The 27,764-nt window shown below is 37.5% G+C and overlaps 1 protein-coding gene across 5 annotated transcripts in view; it reads left to right on the top strand.

Annotated features, from left to right (window-relative positions):
- Positions 1 to 3,085: 3,085 nt before the first annotated feature.
- Positions 3,086 to 27,764, top strand: part of LOC145985016 (zinc finger protein basonuclin-2-like) — a 388,343-nt gene continuing 363,664 nt past the window's right edge. For 2 of the 5 annotated variants that reach the window (XM_083118513.1, XM_083118509.1), the window contains exons 1-2: positions 3,086 to 3,498; positions 8,449 to 8,579. In XM_083118513.1, coding sequence (XP_082974639.1) covers positions 3,456 to 3,498; positions 8,449 to 8,579 — 174 coding nt within the window. In that variant the 5' untranslated portion in view covers positions 3,086 to 3,455. Of the gene's footprint in view, positions 3,499 to 5,702; positions 5,836 to 8,448; positions 8,580 to 8,810; positions 8,998 to 27,764 lie in introns of those variants that run through there. The other 3 variants (XM_083118514.1, XM_083118511.1, XM_083118510.1) reach the window with 2 other exon arrangements.

Below are 27,764 nucleotides of genomic sequence, written 5' to 3'. Positions count from 1 at the left end.
GTATAGTTCAGTTTGTAGATAAGGTTTAGCATAGTGCGGGGGCAAAAGTGGCGAAAATTTGGGGAGGCAACTGCCCCCCTTGCCCCCACTCCCCCTAATCGCTGCCACTGTGTAGTCACACTCACAAAGGAACACCCATGCGCAGGACGGGACTCGAACCCGGGAACTTCGGTGGCGAGATTGAAAGTCGAACACTTAAATTTCGTCAATATTGTCACAGCGATTAGCCATAAAGGCATCATACACACAGAAAACTAAATGCATCATATCGATTGATGCACCAGAATGCATAGATTGATGCACTAAAGTGTGTTTTATGGCTTCTTCAAAGAATCACATTCACATTTGATACCTACATTTGGGTGCATTTTTGTATGTCGTGAAAGAAACACCAAAGTGCATCATTTGATTCAAGTGAGGATTTATTTCAGTCAAGATGCACTTCATTGTATCAGTTGGTGTTCCTTGATGCACCTTCCTGCATCTTTTTGAATGATGCACTTAAACATTTGGTCTGAGCTACAGAGTTTATGTAGCTCAGACGAAAAAGATGCATTCTAGTGCATCAAAATACATCAAGGTGCATCAAAACGCATCAACTCATGCATTGAAGTGCATCTCGACTGTAATAAGTCCTCACTTGAATCAAATAATGCACTTTGGTGTTTCTTTCACGACATACAAAAATGCACCGAAATGTGAATCTGATTCTCTGAAGAAGCCATTAAACATACTTTAGTGCATCAATCGATGCATTCTGGTGCTTCAATCGATATGATGCATTTAGTTCTCTGAGTTTCCAATAACACAAGTACCAAAAAATACATCTTTTAAAATATAACCTATCTACAGTAAAAAGAAAGTAATGTTACTAATATCTGATTCATTTTAAACCCCTATGAGGTGAGCAAGAAAGAATTATGGATGAGAAGTAATCAAAAGTTAAACTACAGTTGTGTAAACATAGGGGGCGTTACTTTAGAATTTTCACAAACAAAAACAGAGAGAACATAAATTAATGAGTTTGAGTTTTGAGTTGCTGTTTTAAGTCCACTTTATGCACAGTAAGGCTAATCGGGACTGGACCTACAGTTTAAAGTGGGATCCGAACCACTTGTGCCTCCACCGGGTATCGAACCCGGGACCCCTTGATTACAAGGCAAAGACGCTACCACTGCGCCATGGGGGAGGCCCCTAAATTAATGATTATGAGATGAAAGAGTAAAAGAGTGATCACACACATGGACAAGACACAAACCCTATAGGGGATCATTCTGGCTCAGGGTCCTAGCGCCAGAGCCTCGCTAGTCTGAAAGAATGTCGTTTGCGGGGTGCACTGCGTGGAAGAGAAGTTGACATTAGAGTGCATTTTACGAAAATGTCACCCCCTACATCCCAGGAATAATAAAGGAAATAAAATAAAGTCCCCTTGCGTTTGTCGCCACCATCGACACAAGTGCGCATGCCCTAACTGGATGAGTCCACTGGCAAGATGGGGGGAGACGGCTGTAAGTAGAACGCAGAAAGGGAAGTAGGTACAGGTTCTGCTGCGACAGAACACCGGAGTAGTCAAGTCGCTGTTGTAAAAGAGCGAGCACTAATAAAGAACCTAAGGTACACACACGAAATACTAAACTGAAACTCACAGCATGGTTTCGTTCATATTTTTACCTACTTCCCGTTTTGCGTGTGGACTCTTCCACCCGAGCTAGGCAGCGCCTTCCGCGAAAAGTACAGGTCACAAAAACAGAACATTATGCAAGGCGGTGGCTAAATTTACTACAGTCAACCCCCTCTCCTCCCTTCAGTAACCAGTTAGCTGAAACAACGGTACTGCATTAAAAAAAAAAATAACAGCATACATTACGAAATATTTTTTGGAAAATTTCTTACCATGAATATCTTTAACGACACAAAAAAGTTTCATTGTCTAACAAGTAACAAGAATGCATTCAGTTCTGCAACAATAAATTTGCTTGTACACTGTTATTTTTAGAGTGTATGACTTGGATAGAATAAAAACGTACAAATTTTGGTAATAATATAGATTTTCTTCGCACTCTAATGTGTCACGAGTCACTTGCTATTTTTTCAAATAATATTTTAAAGCGTTTTGGCAATTATACCAAAAACATGGGCGACCAGCGGGAATGGGGGAGGGGTACCTGCCATGAAAATTAATAGAATAAATATCATCAGCCTGAAAGTATAAATTTCGTACATCCACAATTTTCACAGCAATATGCATAAGGCACTGATCGTTAGAAGTAAGACGGTATGCAGACACACGATAACTTCAAACTGGAGCAGTGTTTTTTTTTTGGGGGGGGGGTTCCTTGTCCACTCGCCCCTGTAAAAAATCCTGCAGACACCTTGACCATAAAAAAATACATATTGGGGTTAATTCAAAATATTTGTTCATAATTGGGAGTCTTTATTTTTCAACGGCGGTTCAGTGAATGTTTTTCTAATTTTTAGAGGTATATTTTGAGGGGACTCAAGCCACATAGCCCCCTAAAACAGCCGCGGAGTTAAAATGATAACTAAAGCTTGTCTCGCTTGCTGTAAACATTTAACAGGGACTGCATCATGTCAGAGAAGCAATGCTTTGACCAATTCTTTCCCAAACACTTGACGCGTTTTGCGTCATTCAACCGTCAAGACACAGCCATCTTAACCTTGGGAAGGGTTTTTTTAGACACTTAACTTGCATTTTAATAGAGTTTAAACACGCGTTTCGTTGTTCCGTAGCCATTTATCTTCGCGGCACGCACCCCTCCCCGCCCGGACAGTGTCCCCCGGACATAAGTTTCGGATTTCGATTTGCACGTTCACAGCGTCCCCGCTCAATGTCATTTGTCGGTGGGTGGTTACGTCGCCCGTGTCATCGCGTGGCCCTCACCTGGGACTCGTCGCTCGAGCCAGCTAGTCGCCGCCCCTTCGCGGGTTCCGCCGTCGCTGGTTCGCCGATGCGGTGACACTCCGGCAGTCCCACGGGGAAACGGGGAAAAGTTTGAGGGGAGGAAAGGGAGGGGTACCCGGCCTCGCAGTCCTACCGCGTCGCACAGGCAGTGACTGCTGTGTAGTCGTTCGAGTGACACACACAACGCCGAACGCACCACACGCGACGGAATACGTGATTCTGATAGCCAGTACGGCTTCTTCCCCTCACCACGCACCCTGGACGGTGTCACTTTACAAGCAGTGGACGATAAGGAAATGGAAATCAATGCACACGGCACGAGGACGACAAAGGACTGCTCTCTCGACCGGGCCGTGAAGTGTGTTTCGTTCCTGTGAAGTGTACGAGTGATGTGAGAAAAATAAAATGTGCTCAAACAGTGGCACGTTAGTCCCCACGACCGATACTTAATACAATCTAGTGCACGCACGTCAGTGTTATTTTGAGTGCAGTGACAGTGATTTGAGAAAATAAAGGAAAGCAAGAAAAGTGGATGGTTTCGAAGAAAACAAATACTTACGCCGATATGGGAATAGGTAGGTGTAGTACCTTTTCTTTTATCTCCTTGTAGTTTCGACAAACACATACCAACGTCACACTAACACCACAACTAGATGCACACTCTACCTCCGCACCACAATGTAAGAAAAACATTAACACGTTTTTTTAAAAACCGTGCAGTTAGTTTTGCAAACGCACTGGCGAAATCACTCTCCTTTTCGCCCGACGAGTCCGCAGATGTGTTTGCTTGAACAGTAGTCCCATCTAGCGGACGACGAGGGAGGCTGCCGCAAGTAAATTTCCTCGGCCAAATGCTGTTCTCTCGCTCGCCCCCGAATACGCCTTTCTCGATAAAACCAGACACCCGCCTCCGTTACAAGAATGCTTGATAGGGAAACAGACAGCAGCCGTAGGTGTTTCCCATCGGGATGAGTCTAATTCTCGTTGTACGTATCCGTAGTATTGATCAGAGCAGAGAAGCAGCGAACGCATTTCTGCCCAAGTTCCTCCGACCCGTCACATATAAATCGCATTATACCCTAAAATCGCGAAATAAAGAAACTGACCCTGAATAACGCCTACCACAAAATTAGCGCAGGTTAATAGAAAGATCGCGGTGTGACCACTAACGGGTTATTCATTTCGAACTTTTTCCGGTGAGTTCATGGGACTCCGGTTCGATTCTCGATGTGCGGTATTTCAATGTATCGTTACATTTTAAATCATTTTCCGATCCGACTGTGTCCGAAGCTGACTAGGTTTTTAGAAATAAGGTAGTCTTTTCCAGTACAACATTCCTTTTTACACACCAATTTTACACATAAATACCTCATGGAAAAAACTACATTTTACAATGTTAAAATCAGTCTACATGGCCTCGCCGTTAACGAAACGGATCCTTGGTTCGAATTCCTTTTAAGAGGGAGTTCCTTATTCATTTCTAAAGCGGTAGAAATGCGACAAAGTTAATTCACAAGTTGTGGGCAACATGTGCATTATCTCAGTTTAAAGTTGCCGTATTTAACCTTCCAAAGTTTTGTATATACTTTACGAAAGTACCTACATTTTTATTACGAGAATTCCGAAAGGGGATTCACTTTACGTGAAAACGAAACGAGACCCATGTGATCATACGTTTGCACGGGCTAATTCGTAAATTATACCAACTGTTCACTGAAACTGCAATCTTTAAAATAATAATAATAAAGCTTGTTTCGAGTATCTTGTTTTATAGTCAGTAATACAAAACAACAATGAAAGAGAATGTTAAGTACGCGAATTGTTTACATCTAACTCTTAATTTTTAATTAAATTTCGGTTTCGCTTTTAATTTTCATACGAATTACATGTTGTTTTGCGTGTGTATTCAGAGAAAACAATGGAAATATAGAAAATCGGACAGTTGTATAGACAGCACAATACTTATAGGCTATTTGAACAAAATACTTGTGTTAAGTAACTCATTACAGTTCTTAAATCTAGTAATCGTGTTGCCGATAAGTTGATTTCTTTACTTATCAAGTTTTCATAAATAAGTTTCAGAAGTGAGTTTAGTGTTCATATCACAGTTGAATTTTCCGGTTTTGTGTCCAGATCATGGTGATCGACCCTTCATATTTCCTCTCATCGTCTTGACGGTCGGAATTGAACAGGAAGAGTCGGAAAGACGAGGGACAGTTCCGAAGTGCGCGAGGGTAAAAAAATATTGCGTAGGGTGCGTGGCGCATCCGGCGTGCGTCGGGACGCGTAATTGTCGCACGCGGTGTCCAATGTCGCGCCAGGGGGGTGGCATTGCGAAGATGTCACTCGGCGGTGTCACCGTCTCAGATTGGCGGCGTGTGATCAAAGGGTCGGGCCGGTGCGATACGCATGATCCCCGAGTGTCCGCCAATGCCAGGGTCTGAGACTTTGGTCCCTGCGCCGCGACAAGGGCGTCCCTCGCACCTCTCCACCCCCCTTCAGACAAACGTCTTGGTGCACCGCTCGAAGACGACCCAAAGACACTCCAACGCACACGGCGGAGAGAAGTCACCGGGAAAAGGGGGAAAATGCAGTAACCCAACGCGAGCACTGGACAAATTGGACTTTTGCAGAGCTAGGTTATTTATAGACAAGACGTGTGTGTATGTGCTTTTTTATCCGAGTGCACGCAAGCAGACGGGTGACAATCCGAGAACACGTTCCTGAACATTGACGTATGTGCTTGACGTGACGAGTTGCTCTATAGTATCCTTGTTTGTTGTCCAAGGAAGCTCCTATAATGCTCGCCCTGCGTGGGAGCCCTTTGCCCTTCACAGTTTCACATACGAAGGTCCGTCTGTTGTGAAATCGTTCAAGCGCTGACATGAAATCCACAGGACAAACATTGAACGGTGAGTTTTCTCAATATTTTCTGCATGTTCGTGATGGCCGAGTACGATTCGAACACGTGCCAAGGAACAGAAAGGTTCCGAGTTCGAGTCTTGGTCTAACTAACGATGGGCGTTAACATTCGTTTTCTTAGCTGTGTGACGGAAGACAGAAAAACCACGCGGTTCGTGCCCGCTAAAAACACACCTATTTCCTCATTCAAAACACTTATTCATATTGTTACTAGTTAAGCCTGCATCCAAATTTATACAAGTATACACACATACTGTTAAACAATTGCCATTGCCGGCCTGCTTGACTTAGCGGTTATCGTAGCGAGCTGTGAAGTCGGTCTCCCGGTCCCGGGTTCGTATCGCGGATGATGATGCATGGTTGTTACCGATTATCATCTCCATCATTATTGTCGCGGATATTGACGGTTCAACATGAGATGTGACATAGAAAGTGACATACGTCGAATATGTCAAGATCAATTCTTATAACTACAATTGTAGTTCTATGACTGCACTTTTGTTATTTACGCGAGATTCTCAGATCATTCTTGATAATTTGTGTAAATGAAACTATGTTTCTGAAGTGTTTAGAGTGGAATTTACACCGAAACGGGTGCAGCTGTTGAGTTCCCACTAATAAAACATTCAGAAAGTAGTTTAGAAGAAAACTAAATCATACATAGTGCGATTTAAGGCCATTCTGCATGTTCGATTTGCCTCAGAAACTAATTTTTCGAAAATGTCGCGCAAGGATCACTTCCGATTTGTTCTTTTTTTTGAAAGACTACATCTATTCAGAAATCATCCTATTGCTCTGAGCAGAATCTTGGTGTGCATTGCTCTAGCTGTTAACTATCCTTTTATAATAAAAACAAGGCTTGCTCCTGGCGTAGCCAATACGTTACAAAATTGAGTCGTCAACGCACGCAAAACACACGGAAGATTCTGTTCAAAGCGCTAGGGTGGTTTCTGAACAGATGTAGTCTTTGGAATCGGATTGATTCTTGCACAGGAAAAAGATTTTCTCAAAAAATGGCAAGGCGCACAATAGACACCATATCAAACCGCGACATATTCAGTAAACGAAATCGGATATTACTTGTGTCACTTTATATACATCAGACGTTAACATACAGCTTGTAATAATATAGATCGGCGAGTTTTGCTTCCAGCTCACTAATTAAAAAAATCGTTTGCAAATTGCTGGGGGGTTGTGTACTGAAATCCGGCCATGTTTACGTTAATGCGATTGCGAATACACTAACAACCCAATCGCACACTTTCTCTAAATGTAATAATTGCACAGTAATATAAACAAACCGTTGACTATATCATTAAGGACGGACGCTTTAATTACAACTTAATTTCCCGTTGTTAAAATGTTATGTTGTCTCCGCAATTTATGTAAAACGTTTTTCCACAACTCGTTATGAAGGAAGTGTTTATTTCTGCGACTATTTTATTTATTGTGGTTGTGTCGATAATTTTTAAAAATAACGTTGATGTGTCGTGGACATATATTTTGTGAACGAACCAAATGTAATTAAGAGATCAGGCAAGCGAGATTTGTTTTCGTCTGGTTTATTAATTTTCGTATCAGCTGTTAATAGACCGACAGAAAATAAGAAAAAGTAAATTTTCGCCTGAAGAACGGCGTGTTCTTTTTATTCTCTGTACGTCCTTACCCTACAGATGTAGAAAAGTGACGTTCACGTAGCCCCTAAGACAACTAAATTACATAGAGTAAAACATATTCATAGCCTCAAACTTTTGACCATATTGGTTCGTAAGCACACTATTCCGTATACATCGGGCAAGCTGCCGATTGTATCATTTACTGATGTATTTTGCGGACATTAACACAAGAACATTATTGCACGTTATCCATATTGTGGTTGAGGTAGATATTATTTAGTATTTAAAACTTTTTACAACAATGTTATTCGTTTATTTTTTTTATTATTTTGCCTTATATTGTGAACCTCACACTCGTACAGATCTAATTCTAATAACTAGTGATAATTGGTTTAAATAGCTGGTAGCCTATTCATGATTTTCGAATTAGGCTGTAATAAAAAAGAGAGGCGCAGTGACTCAGTAAGGTTCGATTTCCGGGGGGGGGGGGTTGCGATCTCAGGCGGCTCTCGGGCTCACTCATCCTCTTTCTCATCAATGGGTAGTGATGACTAATGAGAGTATATACGCGGGCTGGAGCGTGATGCTGATCACATCTCTACAATGGCCGAGATCTTGAACATGCCTTCATGACACTGTGTAAATAGTCTTTACAGTAAAAATAAATTATGTATTGTTTCTAATTTATGTATAAGATACTAGTGTAATATTGAGGCAAGTTTATAGGTTGTTTTTTTGAAAATTCATCTGCTTATTATATTGTCATTGATACTTGTATTATGGGGATTTTTTTTGTATTTTGTTCCGAAAGAAAAAAATGGGGGAGAAAGTAACTTTTCGTATGGAGATGGATGTGTGTTCTGAGGGAAGACCAGGCTTTGAGATCTCTATGCAGATCTGACGACTGTATTGTAGGTTGTTATACTCCCTCTCACACCCGCTTTTCCAATCTCCAATATTTATAGCGTTCCTGATCTGATTTTTCAGGTGAAGATCGCGGAAGCCCTGTGCGGGAGAGGGGACCAAAGATGCCAGTGCGCATGAGCAGACCGGATGACCAATCACCGACCAGGTTGAAACTTGGTACAACAAACGGAGCGGGACTGATGATGGAAGTGGTAAGAGACGTTTGCGTCCCCTCTTGCCCCCCTCTACTCCTGTCTACCCCCCTCTCTCTTCTCCTTTTTGCTCTGTTCATACTTTTATTTATACTTTGTTTTGTTTGACAAATTACGAGCCGGTCGCGATCGGCAAGGTTCGGATCTTGTCGGCGCTTCTCGGGGTCTTGGTCCCCCCAGGTTGCAAAGTCTCATTGTTCCTTAAGGTACGCTAGTTCTCGGTCCGGGAGTGGTACGAACGTGTCCCACGCGTTACACACACGATTCTGTTCCTGTCTCTCTCTCACACACACTCACACATGCCCGCCTATCGATGATTTTGATGCTGCACCAGGCGCCACTGCCCATAGGCCCGGCTGATCATCAGATGATGTCAGATGCCAGCGTTCGGTTTCCTTCGAGATTAGCACCTCTGAACGTGAGTGTCCAATATCACCCCCTCCAGCAAGATCACCCCCCTTGTATTTTATAGTTTTTTGGTGTATTTTTTTTGTTAACCTGATAATGTCATCCTGTTTTTTCTGTGTATGTGTGTGTGTTTTATGTTTGTCACATGGAGTAAAAGCAAGTGTGTGTTATGGCAAAACAACCCTTGATGTTGATGCAAGGATATTACAACGGTTACCAGTGACGTCTGCACGCTATGGGTTTCGCATTGAGAAAAAAAAGTGCGTGTGTTAACGTGGTGTTGTCTTGCGTGTGTGTTGCTCATCAGTGTGAAGCGCCCCAATTTTTTTCTGTTATTGACAACATTTCCATGTGTTTTTCTGTTGTTGTTTTTTCTTGCACGTGTGTTTGAATGTGGCATTACGTTCAATCAAGTGATGATGTTTGTGGTGACGAGTTTTGCTGAAGTTTACCACTTTTCCCCCCTTGTCTCGTCGGTTCGAGCCAACCAACGGCGGAAACTGTGGTCTGTGATAAACAAAAGTGGTTTTTCGGAATAGCTTTTTGTGGCGGCATGTTTGGCCCTCGTCGACATTGTCTTGAAAGATTTTTCGATCTGCAAGGTGGTCGTTGTCCGTCCACGCTTTTAAGTAGAAATCGAGCAACTGACCATTGTGGACAACAATTTAGCCCCTGTCACCCCATTGTTCAGAGCGCTCGACTTCCCCCATTGTTGGTAACAAACTGTCTGCAGCCCCCCCCCTCAGTTGCGCACACATGCTGTGTTTTGCTGTCGCTTCTGCAGTTCTCGGAGACACGTTCGGACAGCGTCTCCCCTCCCCCCTAGGCCACGCCGGTGGTGGTCGAAACTGACACTTCCCTCCCTTCCTCCCTGGTGGTCAGTTCGGTCGTCGGCGCTTGTTTATTGTTTCAAAAGGGGAAATAAACCGTCGGAGAGACACTCTGCGGGTGGCCTGGTTCGTTGACAAGAAGCAAATTGCATTTTGTCACCGAAAATAGCAGACGGCGAGTCTGAGAGGACAATGCCATGAGACAAGCGTGACCCCTCCCTCCCCCCCCCCATTTACAATCTTCAACTCGAAAGAGCTTGGAATGTCTCCAAATGTTATCTCTCATTGTCACAGTTGCATGTCATCACCCTATGTTGTTCATTATTATTATTGCTGTCCACGATACTTGTAGCCTCAAATCTTCTAAACATTACAAAAAAAAATTAGAACGAGTTCATGACTTCAAATGCAAACTAATCTGAGCTTTAGATTTGTTATATTCTCTCTCTAAAAAGCGAAACTCTGTACAGGATGTAGCTAATTTCTAGCACTCAACAACACAAGTAAAAGTTACATTCTGAATTAATGTATGGCACATTTAGATATTGTTACTACATAAATAAAGAGGTTGGGGAATCAGAATAATTTTGATACAATCGCCCTGAACGGTATATAACATTCTAAATTAATTGAGTTCAGTAAAATGATTATACTATCTCAGAGATGTTTTTCTCTGCTACTTCAGCAATTTGTTGTGAGCCATATTGCATTTTCCTGACACTAAATTTAAAAAATAAAATTTTATCAGTACTAAGGGCAGACCACATAATTGTCAGTACATTTCACTTTATTCCACTTGTCATGTGATGATATGATTGATATACATTACAATCTGTCGCTGTTGATAGAAATATCATAAGTAAAATTATCTTTGCCATGTTCACAACGACATTAGAATTATATGTGCAGAAAAAAAAGATTGGTTATATTTGAGTTATTATGATTTAGCGGCGCTTCCTCAACCATAGATCTTCACTTGTTTGATAAAATATTATTTTTCCACAACACTGTGGGTGGGAATTCTCAACAACGTGCGTTCGTGTTCTTGGAGCAACGTGAGAATGTCCCTTGGAGAGCTCAAGGAAGAGATATTCTTCCTCCTGCCCCAGTGGAGGACATCTCTGGTTGTCAAGGAGACTATCAATTAAACGTGGCAGTGCACGAACTTCCTGAATCATCACTATGCATCGTAAAGGCAATTGTTAGAAAAGTTTAACTTAATATCCAATCATAAAGTAGCATCGACCTTGATAGGAATGCACAGTTCATTCAAAGTTCCCGCAAATATTTGGTGCAGAAAACTTAGTTAACTTCCACCAAATCCATACACATATAGTTCAAAGGTTGTTTCTTTTATTTTTTTAGAAGAATATCCTACAAGTATTAGCACCACTGCGTATGTATTCTTTCCTGAGCGTCTTCTCATTTGCTGTTCTTTTGGTTAACAGTTATAACGTCCACTTTCTAACGATATTGAACTATGTATTTTTTTTTTTGCAAGGCCTCAAAGTTAAATCAACTAGTTTATTAATTAGGTTCGTTTAAAATTGCCAAAGTCTTGTTTGTTGGTTATCCAGTGATTTATGTAGTACATAACACACGATGCTATGTACTATAGATGTTTGTAGTCAATACGGGTCTCTCCGATGGCGTAGTGGTAACGTCATCACTATGTCATCAAGGGGTCCCGGTGGAGGCACATAGTAGTTCTTTTTGTGCATAAAGTGGACTTTCAACAAAAACTCAAAACTCTGTAATCAAGAGAAGACGACTCATAACTATACTATTCTGAGATTAGGAAGTGCCAACAGAAATGATAAAATAGGACATTCTGTTCTGATAATTTATGGGGTAAATCTCTCCATGATAGGTATACTGTCAAAAAGTAGGGTTCGGGGGAGGGGAGGCTCAATCTCCCATTATATTATGCTGCACAAAGGATTTAAAATGAAATCAACCCTTTCCTTATGACTAACGACAATATTCAACTTTAGAGGAGTTGCTATAGTTATACCGGTGCTATACTTGAACTTTTATCTTCATTTGCATTAAGCACGTGAACATCTTATATAGGTTCAGCGATTCTAATTTTGTAATTGTTCAGATTCTCAAACAGCATCTATTTTCATCTTAACAGGAACTTTGATGGTGACTGTGGAAAAGGTTAATTGGGATCAAGTTTCCAGTTTTAAGTTTTTCTCCTAAGTCTTTCTACAGGCTAGAACATCGGTCACTTCTTTGAAGAATATTACGAAGCATGACACTATTAAGGAACGATGTCAGATACAAACTCAATAGAAACCTCACGCATTCGCAACACATTCTCAGAGTCGATGGCTAGTATCTTACATTTCTTTGTCTTATTATGCGAGCGCTATCAATTCCGAGAGATATCAGCCATTGTTTGCTGGTTCTGCTCACGACACAATGATGGTACGCGCGACAACTTTTCGCCTGGGACGTTGAATTGCCCTTAATCGCGTCGTTTCAGTCATAACGACTCCTGCTGCGGCATTATCTTGGCCACAAATGTGAAAGTTATTTTGCTTCTCAAATCGTTATCACGTCGTTATTGTCACTGCCTATTTTTTCCCCTTTCCATTGTACGTTTTGCTGCAATGCCCAGTCGGCAATTATTCAAGTTTCTCCAATGTGTCATATGAGGCGATAATGTGCCATATTCCTCGCTTCATAATCCAGCCTATTACTAACAATTTTCTAAGCGTAACTAAATGTTTCAATCGACGTGAGTTATCGGCACTTCGGCTGTTCGTAACTTTCATTTTTTTTTACTGGATCAGCGATTCCGAAAGGAATGGATGTGTCATATTGAGACAATAATGCTGTAAGTATTTATGAAATACGATACGCATTTGCGTTTCACAACCTTGTAATTTCTTTAGTAATTGTCATGATTGTAAGAAAAATTTAATGTCGTTGTGTAGATTACCCAATGCATTAGAGCCACTGTTCAAAATACTGGAACCGGTTCTGTTCGATCTCGGCACCGAAGTTCTTGTGTTCGTCCCCTGGCATGGGCGTAAGTGTTCTTTCATTTAACTACTCATTTCATTGTTGCGATTAGCTAAAGGCGGCAGTAATACGACGTAAATTAACAAAAATACTAGTAAAAACATAAAGGCATTCAACATGATGTTCAAACACTCACGTGGTAAAGAAAATTGATGAGAGTTTCGCTATCAAACAAAGCACATTTTCATTATAATAATTGCATATGACAATCTTTGAGAATTAGTTACGAATTTTCCATGGTTATGTAGGATATTTCTAAACACAAGACTCGTATATGACTCACAAAATTGTCCCCTGTGCGTGCCATGAAAATATGTACTCTTGTATGTGTCTTAATTTTTAATCTATAAAACGAGATTTTGTAATGCTTTATATTGAATTTTTTTCTGGTAGCTCAGTTATTCTGCACTTTTTAACATGCGTAACATTTCCCACAAAAATAAATTGTGGTTGTAATGTACTTTATGTGCGATATAATTTCATAGTAAATATGTGACTTTTCGAGTTCACATTGACTTTACGTTTGCACACGAACCACAATTCAGCGAGAGATGTAATTCTTAGCGGATCGCAATTATAAACATTTTTAGGTTTCTAAATCTACTTGTTCACAGGGGGAATCTTATTCCCACGATATTAAGAAATCGGTATTAATAATGCGACAGAGAAAAACAATTCAATGCTCTTAGATACAACAGACATTGTTCAAGGGGTACCGAAATTGCCAATATTAATGAATTGTAATTAATTCTCAATACACTGATTTCAGTGGCTCATTCACTTACAACATCTAACGTAGAAAATGGCGTGAGCTGCATATATCAGCATCTGTTGAGTTCCATGCTCAGATAGTCTACTCAGGACTGGACCTACAGTTTGAAGTGTAACTCCAATCACTTTGCAGTGTGCCTCCACCGGGTGTCGAATCTGGGACCTCTTCATTACAAGGCGATCGGGGAATACCATGTCCACGGTGGGGAGTAATTTTTTGTTGTCCTAACATTTCAAGTTTTTATCTTAGTGTACTTGCAGACTTGTGATGATAATCTACAATAAATTTTCAACGAAATCCCTCCCCCCTACAATTTTCCAATATCATGAACATTTCAGTAAAAAAAAAAAAAGTGTGGCTCTATTAATTTACCTGTTATTTCGTTGCAAGTTCAAATAAATTTTGTACAATCCAGAAATATTGCAACAGATCCTTCAGTAGCATTTTCTTTTGGAAATTTAGTAAAATTATGCATAACATGAAGTAATAACCGTCAAATAAAACAAGAAAAGTTATCATTTTTCGCAGTCTAGCTTGTTCCGGATTTCTCATTATACTTTTCTTAATCGTCCTTTTCTCAAAGGCACTTCTTTATTATTTTTATTTTTAGAGGTAAATTTAGTGCTTGCGAAAATCTGTTTCCTTCTTGGGGCAACGATTAGATGATTAGATTGATTTTTTTCAGGCATTTTAGCCAAATTTAGTGAGTTCTGGTGTTTACCAAGTATAGCGTTTAAGCTGGTGGTTAAGAATAAAATTGAAACAGCAGACACAGACCTTTGGTATTTGAACTCAAAACTCCAGGGTATTTATGATCTTTCATAACCCCCAGATGTGCCCAATCTTGCTCAACGTAAGACTTTGGCGTAGACAAGCATTAAGATTTTTTCCCAAATTATATAGTAATAGGCCTATTGATCAATGCTTTGAGAATGTTTCCAAAAGTCTTTGCACAGCGTTGATATTGAAAACCATGATTTCATCTTGATACTGAAATTTAAGTTTGGAAACAATTATCAATGGGGGGAGTAGCTACATCGGGGGTGATAAATTAATATATTGCAAGGACAAAAATTGTTTGTTGTGACAACTTTTTTATTATTATTATTATTAGAAAGAACGTTCTCGGCTTTCGAAATAAAACAGTGAAAACACATTCATTCGTATTAATGTTTAGTTGGAATGTAGCAATTCATAGTAACAGGTCCACTGAAACTTGTTATGTCAATACAATTCTTATCGGATTTTTATTTTTTGAAATCGAAGTTGGGTCTCGCCCTAAAAATAATCTTGGCTGCGCCTCTGATGTAAGATAGGTAGCATACGATAAACTCTAACTGATTGATACCCTCAAGAAATAACCAGAAAGAATTACATAAATATAATATCATGCCTCTTTTTCCTAATCATATTTATTCGTTCATGTAGTTATTGAATTTAATTTGTATTAGTTTTTAATTACAAATTGTACACGCGCCACACCAAAATATTTCACAGTCATGACTATTAAGCAAATTTACCGTATTTAATAAACTTTAAAGCAAATATGCAAATCTTTCATTTCATTAATATTAAATTAGTATGTCCAAAATGAATATTAAAGTATAAAAACGTATTTTTATGATATTTTTCGTAGTAATTATCTAGTAAAAAGAGCTTGGCAGCATGTTTGCACGTATCGTACATTGCATGTCGAAGTGCATTTGGATCGCGAGCCACGGTTTGGCCATCTCCAGATTAACCGGTGGACCACGAAGGTCCAGCGAACCAACTCTGTTGCTCTTAGAGAGTATTAGGACTGAACTTGCAGTTTGTGGGAGAGTGGGAAATTTGCCACAGTCAAATGAGGGAACGTCGATTTGTTTGCGATCTGCAGACTTTTCTCGAAGACGAGGTGTTCAGCCGAGATCCAAGCCTTCCGGCGTCGGCAATCGATGGGTCAGCAGCCGGTGATTGGCTTGAGCGCGCGTCCCCGTCGAGAAACTTATCGCACGGTATACGCTTCGTAACTAATTTCTGACTGACTCGTGTCAGCGAAGGGGATAAGCTCGCTGTTCCAGATGCCAGCGGATGTTTTATTACACTGCGTTCTCGTGGTTCTACCGTGGCGAACATTACCTACGATTTTCTGCGATACCTTCCTATATTTTTTCCAATTCATTGTGTGTAATGTGATAAATAATTACACCTATTTCGCACACGCGCAGAAAAATCTTGAGCCGTGCAACGTATCTCGTTTGTAAAATAACAAATTAATCAAAATTCATTAAAACAATTTGGACTCCTTTCCCTATGATCTAGCCATTTCGCTTCTCTTGCACCGCAAGCCAATTGTCTACAAATAAACGCAGAGTTTCTCCTGAAAGCTCTAGAAGGACTGATATATATTTTTCAGGCTTGGAATAAAGTATTTGCCGAAGAATCTGGGTTAGAGTCCTGGCCAAGTGTTTCTCTTTCGGTTGTCCTTTTAATAATTTAACAATCATATATCCTCATCGTCGCGATTGACTTAATGAGGTGAAATAGCAATGCAAAATAACAAGAAACTACAACTAATGCCTAAAAGTTCAACTAAACGTGGCAAGATTCGTAACTGATATATGAAATAGTGCGTGACATGGTAAAATGCATAAAAGTTATCGCTACATTTAACTTAATACTGAATTTACCACTCTACAAATTAATTTAATGTTTTGTTCTTGGTCACAGATAATGTAATAATATATAGTGCCTATTATATAACTTGTCGAAATTATGACCACGGACCCTTTGAGAGATCTTATTAGAATTACACATAACGCAAGGAGTGTGCATAAACGAAATATTCGCATTCAGTCAAACCGATAAATATGCAAAGCAAAAAGTTTTGACATTATCTTGAAGCATTGCAACACATCAGAAGTATCGTTCAGCGACTATAGTAGTAATAACATGCATTGAAAATCTATACAATTTTAATTCAGTTGCCTTTCTGCTCTTTATCTTCTGTAACTTGCCATAGTTTGGAACTCAAACACGTTGGTTACGAAAGATTGTTCCATATGCAGCTGTTGATATTTGCGGATTTGGAAAATTTGGGGGGAAATTCTCATTACAGTTACTTTGTAGGATTTCAAAGTTCATATTTATGTGTTCATATATTGTGAATGTTATCGATTAAACAGATGGAACTTTCTCCTTATAAAATATTCCAAATTTAACTTCCTGATTTTTCTACACTAAACAAATATAGAATTTCCGCTAGTAATTTTATCAAGATTTTGTTAAAATGTGCCTACACACACATTGAAAAGGAGACTATACACAGAGAACTCGAAATGCATCAAATCAAGGTTGATGCATTTTTGGTGCATCACTTGGCACGATTGTACGTGTAATTTTGCTTTCTTTGAAGTACCCACGTTTAATCTGTTCAATTTGTGCCTATTTAGTGCATTACACGAAAAGGCAGCTGATAAACGTACCATTTGATGCATTTTTAATGTATTTTGATCCACCTAATGTTCATATTTAGCAGTTTATGCACTTTTACTGTGTCACTGGAGTAAAGAAATGTAGGCATATTTGTTTTCTCTTGTATATTTTGTTTCCACATAGGATTATGTGAGCTCGATAGAACTAATTTAATATTGTTTTTAATTCTTATGGAAAAATGCATTTTCTTGTTGGTTATTTATCTCTTACGTGATGGGACGTGTTGTTTGCAATTATCCAGCATAAATCGAAGCGTTCATGTAATCATTAGATGGTATAAGTTTGATGATCAGTTTCGAACCCGGTGCCCTGATGTGTGAACACATGTTCTACAGAAATGACCTTACCAATCACCGAAATAAAATTCAATTTTGAACCGTATTTTTTTTTCGGAAAAATTATGACATTTTAATCACTTCAGTTTTAGAATGGCCTAAGGCGTTGCACGCTCCGTTTTAGGCGAGAAAAAAAGTCGAAAGCCACGGTTTCGTGATTTCAATCATATTTTTGTAATTCTCTTTTTTCCCCCACACACAATATTATAAAAGTGGTCCTGCCTACTCCACAACCCGCCGAACTGCTTCGTCATTGATTTTTATAGCTAGTACGTCACCACGTGTGTCTTAAGAAATAGGGCAGCATCGTTCTCTCCTTAGTCTAGACTCCGGGCTCATTCGACATGGCCCGTATAATAAAATTCATTTGCTACAATCCTGTGTTTGAATTGATGAGTGGAATCTACTGGAATTCCTTTCCAAGGGTTTTGCTCATCTGTTTCCAACCGCAAGAGAAAATTGCCTGCCCTCTCAGAGAACTAAATGCATCATATCGATGAATGCACCAGAATGCATCGATTGATGCACTAAAGTGTGTTTTGTAGCTTCTTCAAAGAATCAGATTCACATTTGATGCATTTTGGTGCATTTTGTATCTCGTGAAAGAAACACCAAAGTGCATCATTTGATTCAAGTGAGGATTTCTTTCAGTCGAGATGCACTTTAATCCATCAGCTGATGCGTTTTGATGCACATTGATGCGTTTTGATGCATCAGAATGAATCTTTTTTGATGATGCACTTAAACGTTTCGTCTAAGCTACATAAACTCTGTAGCTCAGACCAAACGTTTAAGTGCATCATCCAAAAAGATGCAGGAAGGTGCATCAACTGATACATTAAAGTGCATCTCAACTGAAAAAAATCCTCACTTGAATCAAATGATGCACTTTGGTGTTTCTTTCACGACATACAAAAATGCACCCAAATGCATCAATTGTGAATCTGATTCTTGGAAGAAGCTACAAAACACACTTTAGTGCATCAATCGATGCATTCTGGTGCACCAATCGATATGATGCATTTAGTTTTCTGTGTGTATGGGAATATATGTACTATCATTTGGATTATTACGTATTATTCATTAACAGCTTTCAGTATTGAAACTTAATAAGGTGTGAAAGTGACAAGGAGGAAGGATACTTACTGCACCCTTGTTACGCACAAACGCTAAGATTTATCACTTGACACAAATATGCATAATAATTTTGGCTGCAGTAACACATTAAAGTGCATGAACTGCTAAAGATGCAGTTGTCTGCATCAAAATAAGTTTGCACGGGAAGCATGCATCAAAGGGTACCATTTCCAGCCGCTGTTTCGTCTAGTGCATCATACGAACAGATCAGACACAATCATTTGAATGAATCCAAAATTACACGTTTGATTGTGCCAATTGATGCACCAATAATGCATCAACCTTCATATAATGCATTTCAAGTTCCGTGGTAAAGAGATTTGCAGAAAAAACACGCTTAAATTCCTACATCTTACCCTCTTGCATCTTGTATTTTGCCAAAAAAAATAATATGAATTCGAATGCATTTTAATAATTCAGTAACAACTGATTTCTTTCGTACTGGCCTTCAATGTCTTCGTGAAAAGGAAGCGACGCTTGACCCTATAAATTATACAAAATTGTTATTTAGTTAGGAAAGGTATGAGGATTTTAATTATTTTTTTCTGGTATTGTTCATCGTAATAACATCATTCACATAGCCTTTTATTGGGTAGATCATAACACAAAAATGTATACATTTCTGAAGTTTCCACCGTCCATATTCGAACATTACCAGTATCCTATGTGCATCATAGTATTCTTATTATTGTGATATTACACTCCTTGCAGCTTTTTCACTTTCTAAAGTGGTTTCATTTAATCGGTTAATATTAACGTTTGAATGCAAATTATTAAAGGAGTCCGTTATTATTGTACCATATTTTCCATTCGTCAACTATTTGAAGTTCAGGTTTTTTTCCTGAACGTTTTATCTTCAAACGATGGTCTTTAAAATCAAATATTTCACGTGTACAGAAGCCAAACCTCAAATTTTAAAAAAAATGTCTGTCGTTCTCAAAAACGACGATCATATTGTAAATTTTGACAAATATCTCTTTAATGCTTCTAATCCAAAAGTATTCGTGTGATATTTTCTATGTATTTGTCGTAGTGGTGTTCTGCCTTCAGTATGTCTGTACATCGGCGAATACAATGTTCACATAGATTTCCATAGTACTCTAGCAGAAATTCAATTTTTTTTTAAAAAAAAAAAAAAGAATCTATCTTTTCAATACTTAGAAAGGCAGCGTTGTGGTCCATACGAATCAATTAAAAAATAAATAGTTTGTGAGATAGGCCAGAGATCCAGATTTGGATGTGAATACTGGATGACAAGAAGTTTATTTATGCTCAGTAAGCTGTATTATCGACATATCAGAACAAGAATGCTGAAAAGTGTTGTTTTTTCATGGGATTACAGTTGAAGTTAATATGATGTCCATGGAAAAATTACGATATACAGAAAAAACCTAAATTGTTTGAATTAACAAAAAAAAAAAGTTCTTGGTTGAATGTTTGGTAACGAAAAATAAAAATATTTTGTAACTTTCACTAACTTGGTAATTGAAACCAAATCATTTGCTAACTAAACAGATTGGCCCAATTTGATGAAATTATTTTATTTAAGTTGGTACTGATGAACAAGCATTTAGAAATACGTATATGTAATTTTTAATCTCTAACAAGTAATATCATTCAACCTTTCTTTGAAATTTTGGCTTAGTGATGAGTTAAAAAAACAAACATAGTTAGGAAAGAGAAATTAAAATACCACACATTTCAAGAGTGAGGTCTCTGTGAGAACGGGTTTATTCTCACATTAATTAATTAGCATTTAAATCCGTCCTAATAAGTAATTTCAGTTGAGAGTTACAAATAAAAAATAATTTTTACACATTCTTTAATTCATTATTGATAACGCGCCTGTAGTAAAACCAACGTTAACCTGTTAAAAAATTAAACGATACGCGAAAAAAGTTGGACCAATTAAGTAGTTCATCGAGTTTTGAAATATAACACGTTCGACAAATTTGAAAGATGTCAAATAATTTTTCAATTAGGAATACATAATTATTTTTCCTGATACATCCTAGGCAGATTGGTAAGGCAGTGGTAAGCTTTGAGAAATAATAGTTATTCGTTACCCCTAAAATTCTAGGCTTTGATACTGACGTTTTTAGTATCACTTGTAATGAGCACAATTTTATGAAGAGATTAAATAACATACAATATCCGGGTGCAAGTTTCTTGGTACCCATTCCGTGTGTCAGATTTGGAACGGAAAGTTCGATATTTTAGAACGTCATCCTTTCTTTCTAAATGTAAGAATTTAAGTTTGAAGGCACAAGCAAGAAAACTATTCATTCAGGATAAAAACTAACTTTGTGCGATATTGGGTGGATAATGGTCAATATCGTTCAAGATATAAAGGTTATTAATTATAATGGATATGGTAATATCTAAGAACCTAAGAACTGATACATATGCCTTTAAACATATTTCGAGGTGAAAGCATTTTTCATAACGTAGTATAACATGTGTCCCAAAATATCATTGCACCTTATCCATTTCAGTAAGTATTTGAATTACTTTTGTCCTTGTATTTTCGTAATTTATTGGTACTTGCAACTTAATACTGCATTTATTCAATTGCTTGAGTGACATGAAATTCAACTAGTATAAACATTTTGTTGTAAATTTTAAAACAGGGAGACAGAAAAACATTACATTTGAGTTGGTAAAACTTCGATTACAGCAATGGTCTACAATCCTCTCCTGATAGGATTAGTATTTTGATGTAAATGAATAGTAATTAATTTGATGTTTTTTTTTGTGAAATACAACAATGTAAATTAACTGCCAATAATGTTGTTACTAGTTTACATTAACAGTTATATCCACCTCCGCGAGATTTGTGAAAGTCTTCTCTGCTTTTCAAAGGCTGACTTTTTTTCCATGTGTTTGTTGAATGAAAATGTTTTCGTGAAGCAATTTCTCCAAATAGATATTTAATATTATTTCATGTAAAGTGTAGAAATTACTTAGCAAAATTAAAAATCGTCAAAAGGACCCCTTGCAGGTTTAGCATAAAATGTTAGGTGAACCTAGAGAGAGTTCTCGACATTGAGTATTTCGATGTACAAAGTGGACATCATTCTTCTGGAAAAAATAACAAATAATTATTTCATGTGGCATTTGTCTTGTCCATTATTGCTACTAGTAGCGACCATTGGGTGCCAGAACTGGGGCAAGGACAGTTTCTTTTCTTGGTAGACAAGGGCATAGTGCGGGAGCAAAACGTAAGGGGGGCAACTGATCCCCCCACACCCCCTAATCGCCGCCACTGATTGCTACAGTTAACGGGAAATAAAAGATGAAGTTGATTTAATACTGAATTACTATATCAACTAGCAACTTGCATATTGTCACCGTGTGATTCAATAAAAAATACCAAAGATTGTACCTGTGAGGTGGCTTTGGACAAATGAATTTTTACATACGTTCTTATGAAAAATCACTATTATTTGTATAGCTATCTTTGAGGCACTTTTTCTTGAACACTGTGTTACCACTTATGTAGTTCAATTTTTACTCCGCGCTGTCACACTACTTGTGTTATAATATCCTAAACTATTATTATTATTACCTTGTAGTAAAAAAATTCTGCACATGTGTAGAGGACTTGTATAGCTTAGACGAAACGCATGAAATGAAATTTGGTTTGGTTTCTGATATTTAGCGTCGTTTTCTGCTACTGTGCTACTGTTGGCTAATTGCGACAATGAGGTTATGGTATAAGAGTGGAAAGCTATCTCAAGATAGGGTTGTCATTGAAGTGGAAAACTTGGGAAAATTCGAGAATTTAATAAAACCACTCAGAAAACTGAAAAGGGTGACAATTTTAAGATTATGTATATTATTTAATATAGCCTAATATTTATGTATTTGTATCAACTAATTTTCTACAACATATTCACATGTGTAAAAAGGCAATACTTAACAATATATCTTTTCCTGGAACTGGAACAAATGCTTTCATATATTCACTCTAAAAATATACTGTCAAATGAGTTAAAATAATTTTAAACATTATGCAATGGTCTGGATATTCATTTTAGAAGTTGGAAAATCTGGAACAGTCCGGAAATTTGTTTAGTCAGGTAACCCTGCAAGAATAACGTGGACATGCCCGTAACATATTCTTGTCGTAGAAATACGTTCACTTTTTTGCCGTTAAATTGAAAGTAAATATAAGTGAAGCAAATAAAAATCACTATCAACAAGAATTGCGACCATAAATGCCCATATTGTGCGCAGAAATATTTATTCGCGAACAACTCGATAAAAGTCTCCATTAAGCTCCATTATTGCATTAAGTCGTGCATCATGCTAATTCGAAGCATGCTTGTTTTCTGGGGGTATGGCAGGAATTAGCAGGATGCCACGATTCAGCATATTACCGGACAACCTGAAGGACCGGTTTATGTTAATTGCTCGTAAAAGGCATTTGCAAGCGGAGATATTGCAGAAGAAATTCCTTAATTAGCACAAATTGTGCGTGATTAATGAGTCAGGGCACACAAGAAATTGCTTGGAAACTCTTGGTGTTATCACCCTTGTCAATATAAATATCAGCCTTGTACTAATGAAACGCTATGAGGTATAACGGCCAGTTCGAAGATAATTTCATACAAAACTTTAGTGGACGCTACTCTGAGTTATTTAATGGTTTTAACAAGATTCAATTTGTGACTCGTGAATCGTCACAGTAGCTATAGCCTACTGATAATTTTTAATAACTTATTGCTTACAATAATATCATACAAAGTTAAAAATTTGTTACGTGTGTGTAATTCGAGGGTTAGAATTTTATCCATTCAATCGAAAATTATTCTGATTAATATTAGCAGTAAGTTTAGTGTTCATATCCTGACAAAGAATGACGTTGAAAATAATCGATACAATTTATTTAAAAATTCGGAAAATGTTGATATAGAATCATTCTAGTTCATGCTATCTCTTTGTAATCCATAATTTATAGGTTGGATTCACGGTAGAGGTATATTTGAGTGTTTTTTCACTTAAAACAAATCTTGCAAAGTATATGGGAAAGTATTAATTTCGAAAGCCTTTGCCTTCTCCCTTTGAATACCTAAAGCATATTATATTCACGGAACATTGCTGACGGTATAATGACACATGGTGACCCAGGTGCATTGTAATAATGTAGCTAATCATGTTAAGTTGTCCCTACTCAATTGCATCAATTTATTGTCACTTGTGAGAGTGATGTACAGTCACCCACACTTCTGGATTGTAACAATCCAATTCACTCTCCAGTTACAACCCAGAAGTGTCCGTTACTGTACAATTTGTACCGAAGGTGTGAGACTAAAGACTTGATGAGACGAAGGAAAATTTAATCTCTTCAGCTAATAGTTATTTTGGTATAGTAGTGATCAAAACTGCTTTTTGCTGTGAGTTTAGGTTTTAAAGTTGATTTCGACTTGTACACAGTTGATTCATAGGATGTTTTTTTTTAATGTATTAAGCATGCTCTACGCGACGCGAATAATTAGTTCTCTTCACTCTTTTATTAATTAATATTCTCAATTAACGTCAATTTTTCCTTTAGATATTCTCTTTCTTTTAGCAAGCGAATCAATTGAGTGTAGCCGTAACATATTGAAATTTATTACTTGTTTATAAGGTTTACATAAACTTGATCAGAATAAGTATTTGCAAACGTGAGGCAAATATTGTATTTCACTATTGAAGTATTATTGCTCTCTCTAAGCGAACAAATAACATGAAATTCAGGTTCCAAATGCTAACATTCGCTTCGTTATGTTGAATAATTGTCATATATCATATTTAGAGTACATGTTGGCCAACGAAAAAATAAACCGTTTTCATTTGTTCTACATTTTAAATTAGAAAAAAATGTTTATTTGATAAGCTTCCTTGACGAATTATACTTTTAGTTCGAAAAACAATATGTGACTGCCAACAAATTATCTTCCAGTTTAGAAATGTATCCTCACTAATAGTTTGAAGATAATTGTTTATTTTGTCCATATATGCACGTAGTACTTCTGGTCATTACAATTGATAACAACAGAATTGAACTAAACATAGGATATATCAACTGCTACGAGCAGTCTTTCTAATAAATATATATTGATCCACTTCACACAACAGAATAAATTCAATCTTCAATAAGTGTTGAAATTATTTAACGATTATAAATAGAAGATTAGTCAGAAAGTCACTTGGTAAACACCTTCATTTATTCTACATGAAGTACAAGGATATCAGTTTACAAATCTCGTTTAACAACCAGTGTAGCAGCAAATAATTACACTCCTGGTTTTTTTCGAATTGATAAAATAAAATATACTTAATACGTTCCTTGATACTTGGAAAATCATTGTCTAGTCTTATATTTGCTTTTGTCATAAGGAAATAATGTGCTTGAAGGACGGAAAGTGAATCTTTTTAATATATTCGTCTTCCCACGGCAAACGTGTTTGTTTGTTGTGAAATACTCTTACATAACAATGCGGTATTACAATAAGGTGTTATGTGGGAATTTTTGTCTCTGGTTGCCATTGAATAGTCTCACTTGAAGCACGTTTTGAAGACATCAGAAGACCTCAGTTTGAAATTCTATATCTCAGCTGAAATTAGACCACAGTGTCTGCATAAGTCAAGCACATTAGTTTCAAAAGTACAAACATAATCCAAAATGTGTCAATTGAGACAAATATGTTTGTTTTTTTCTCCAGCAACACGTTAAAATGCATGAATTGCTAGTGATACTTATAAATATTTGGTACATCAAAAGACATAGAGCAATGCACCAAAGAGTACTTTTATAAGCTGCTGTTCCAGAGTTACAGAAGTTGAACATATTACAGACGATAATTTCAAAGAAGCCAAAATCACACGTTTAACTTTGTCAATTTGATGCACCAGAAGAGCTAGAGGCAGAGAGGGTAGGACTGGATATATATTTTCTGTGGAGCAGTCATAATCTAAAATGCGTATTGTATTAAGCTTAAAAATGGCAACCAACCAGACTTGTTTGTTGCTGGCTGAATGGTAATCGTGTTATACAAGACTAGATTGGTCTATCTGATCTTGCACATTGAACCTACCCACACCCAAGGCACTTTCTGCCCCTCATCAAAATTCCTCAGTTATACATAAAGAATAAAAAAAACATTGTTAATCTTCACATAAATATGGGGGGGGGGGGTGCAAGATTGGCAACAATAAATTGGCGCCTGTGCCCACACTAACAAATTTTCTCCGTTTGTTGTATGTACGCTCAGGAGCTCAAACATAATAATTCAGGAAATACTCGTTTCCATTTGTTTGTACACCTAAATTGCAATACACGTTACACAATCTCGATTTCTTTCAATTTAAACTATTCCTCTGAGAATATGCATGCTTTCCCGTCAATTTATTTGACGTAACACTTACTAGTATGCACTATTCTTACACTACAACTGTTGATCCTTGGATATATAATTTTCCTTGTTCCTTTAGTGTAATTTATTGCTTGTTATTGCAATAATTAATACATTTTCATTTCCTTGAAAAGCGACGTACTTTCATTTAGATCACACTGATCGCTAATTGGTGAATCGTTAATCAGGGTTCATTTGGCATGATGAATTAAAATCACTTTAGCGTTGGCAAGTAAGTGAAATGTTGGGTTCGTTAATTCGGCATTGTGGATGCAATAAAATGCATCCAACCGAATATCCAACTGCTTATTTTTACGAGTGCAGCCAAAACTGGCGAATTTCCATTTTACACTATTCTTATCCTCTTAGAATTTGCTTTACTGTTATTCACATTCCATACGAAACGCTGATTCGTATTCAACTAGCCTATATATTAATACATATGCATGTTTTTTGAGAGAGGTACGTGGAGGAATTTACGAATTATTTTGCTTTTATTGCTGTGGCTAGTGTTATTGTGAAGGTCGTATGATACCGCTATTTGGTTCTTATTCTGCAATGAATGAATTAAAATTCATAAAGTTTTTTAAAAAGAACGAAGTCCTGATGACACGGTTAGGAAAAAAAATATCAAAATTAATGTGTCGATAAAGACAAGATTATGCCCTTGTGCATTAGTTGGTAGACGGTAGGGCAGGAAGCAATAAAATACATTAAAAATGTTAACTTATTAGAACTCGGGAGCATACGACAGCGACCATTGACATGTCTGTATATTACATATTAATTAATATATGCATGTGCATCGTGCTTACTGGCAGTAAAAGGATTTTGTACTGAATCATCAATTTTTTATATTGACTATTCTTTTGCACTGCCCTACTGAAATAATTATTTCAATTCTGACCCATACATGTCGTATATTTCGAAATTTTCTCTGGTCGGTTTACACAAGTTATTATTTGTTTTCATGTACTGAATGATATCTATTTTTTTAACAAGTCTAGGGAAGATATCTATTTCTAAATGCATTAAATCAATGTTAATATACTTTGGTGAATCAAGTGACACAGTTAAATGTGTAATTTTGGTTTCTTTGAATTAATCTCGTGTCTGATCTTCTCAATTGATGCATTTTTAGTGCATCACAAAACAGCAGCTGATGCATTTATTTGTCTGTATTGATGCTTCGAAAGTGCATCAATAGCACTTTATGCACTTTGATCTTGATGTGTCACTGGAGTCAACATATTTATATCAATTGACACATTTTGAGTTCTTGAACTGTATAGAAGATTTATATTACTGTATGTAAGATAGTATCGACAATTTGGCATGATGTGCAAACTTCTAAGAATGATAAGTGGAGACATTTGTTAGTTATTTAAGTATCGTTATTATTTATTTTAAAAGTTGCGAGATTGTGGAACAGATATACGCTCAAAAGTGAATCACTCACAACATTCATGTAATTGTCATTGGCGTTTCTGTGGTCGAGCATGTTGAACGATTCACTCGGGTCTCTTCACCAATGTTTCGAAATTCTAGTTCCATCAGCATCATAGGAGTTTCTCTGTTAATCTCGTTATTTCCATTAAATCTTTTTAAATCACGCCTGATTGTGATTTTACTGAGGTTTGCGAAGGTTAGGTTGCGATACGGGATATGTATTTACACTAGATTATTCTTTATTTATCTTTCGCCTTGCAGGAAAGTAGTCACGGGTTCGATTCCCGGTTATGTGTATTTTAGTGATAATGATTCGACTATAAAAAGCAGATCCAGTCCAGTGCCAA

The sequence above is a fragment of the Lepisma saccharinum genome, chromosome 3 (genome assembly GCF_977018435.1).
Source record: "Lepisma saccharinum chromosome 3, izLepSacc3.1, whole genome shotgun sequence".
In the NCBI taxonomy this organism is placed as follows: Eukaryota; Metazoa; Arthropoda; class Insecta; order Zygentoma; family Lepismatidae; genus Lepisma; species Lepisma saccharinum.
Note: the sequence above shows the minus strand (reverse complement) of the source record. Positions and strands in the feature narration are given on the sequence as shown.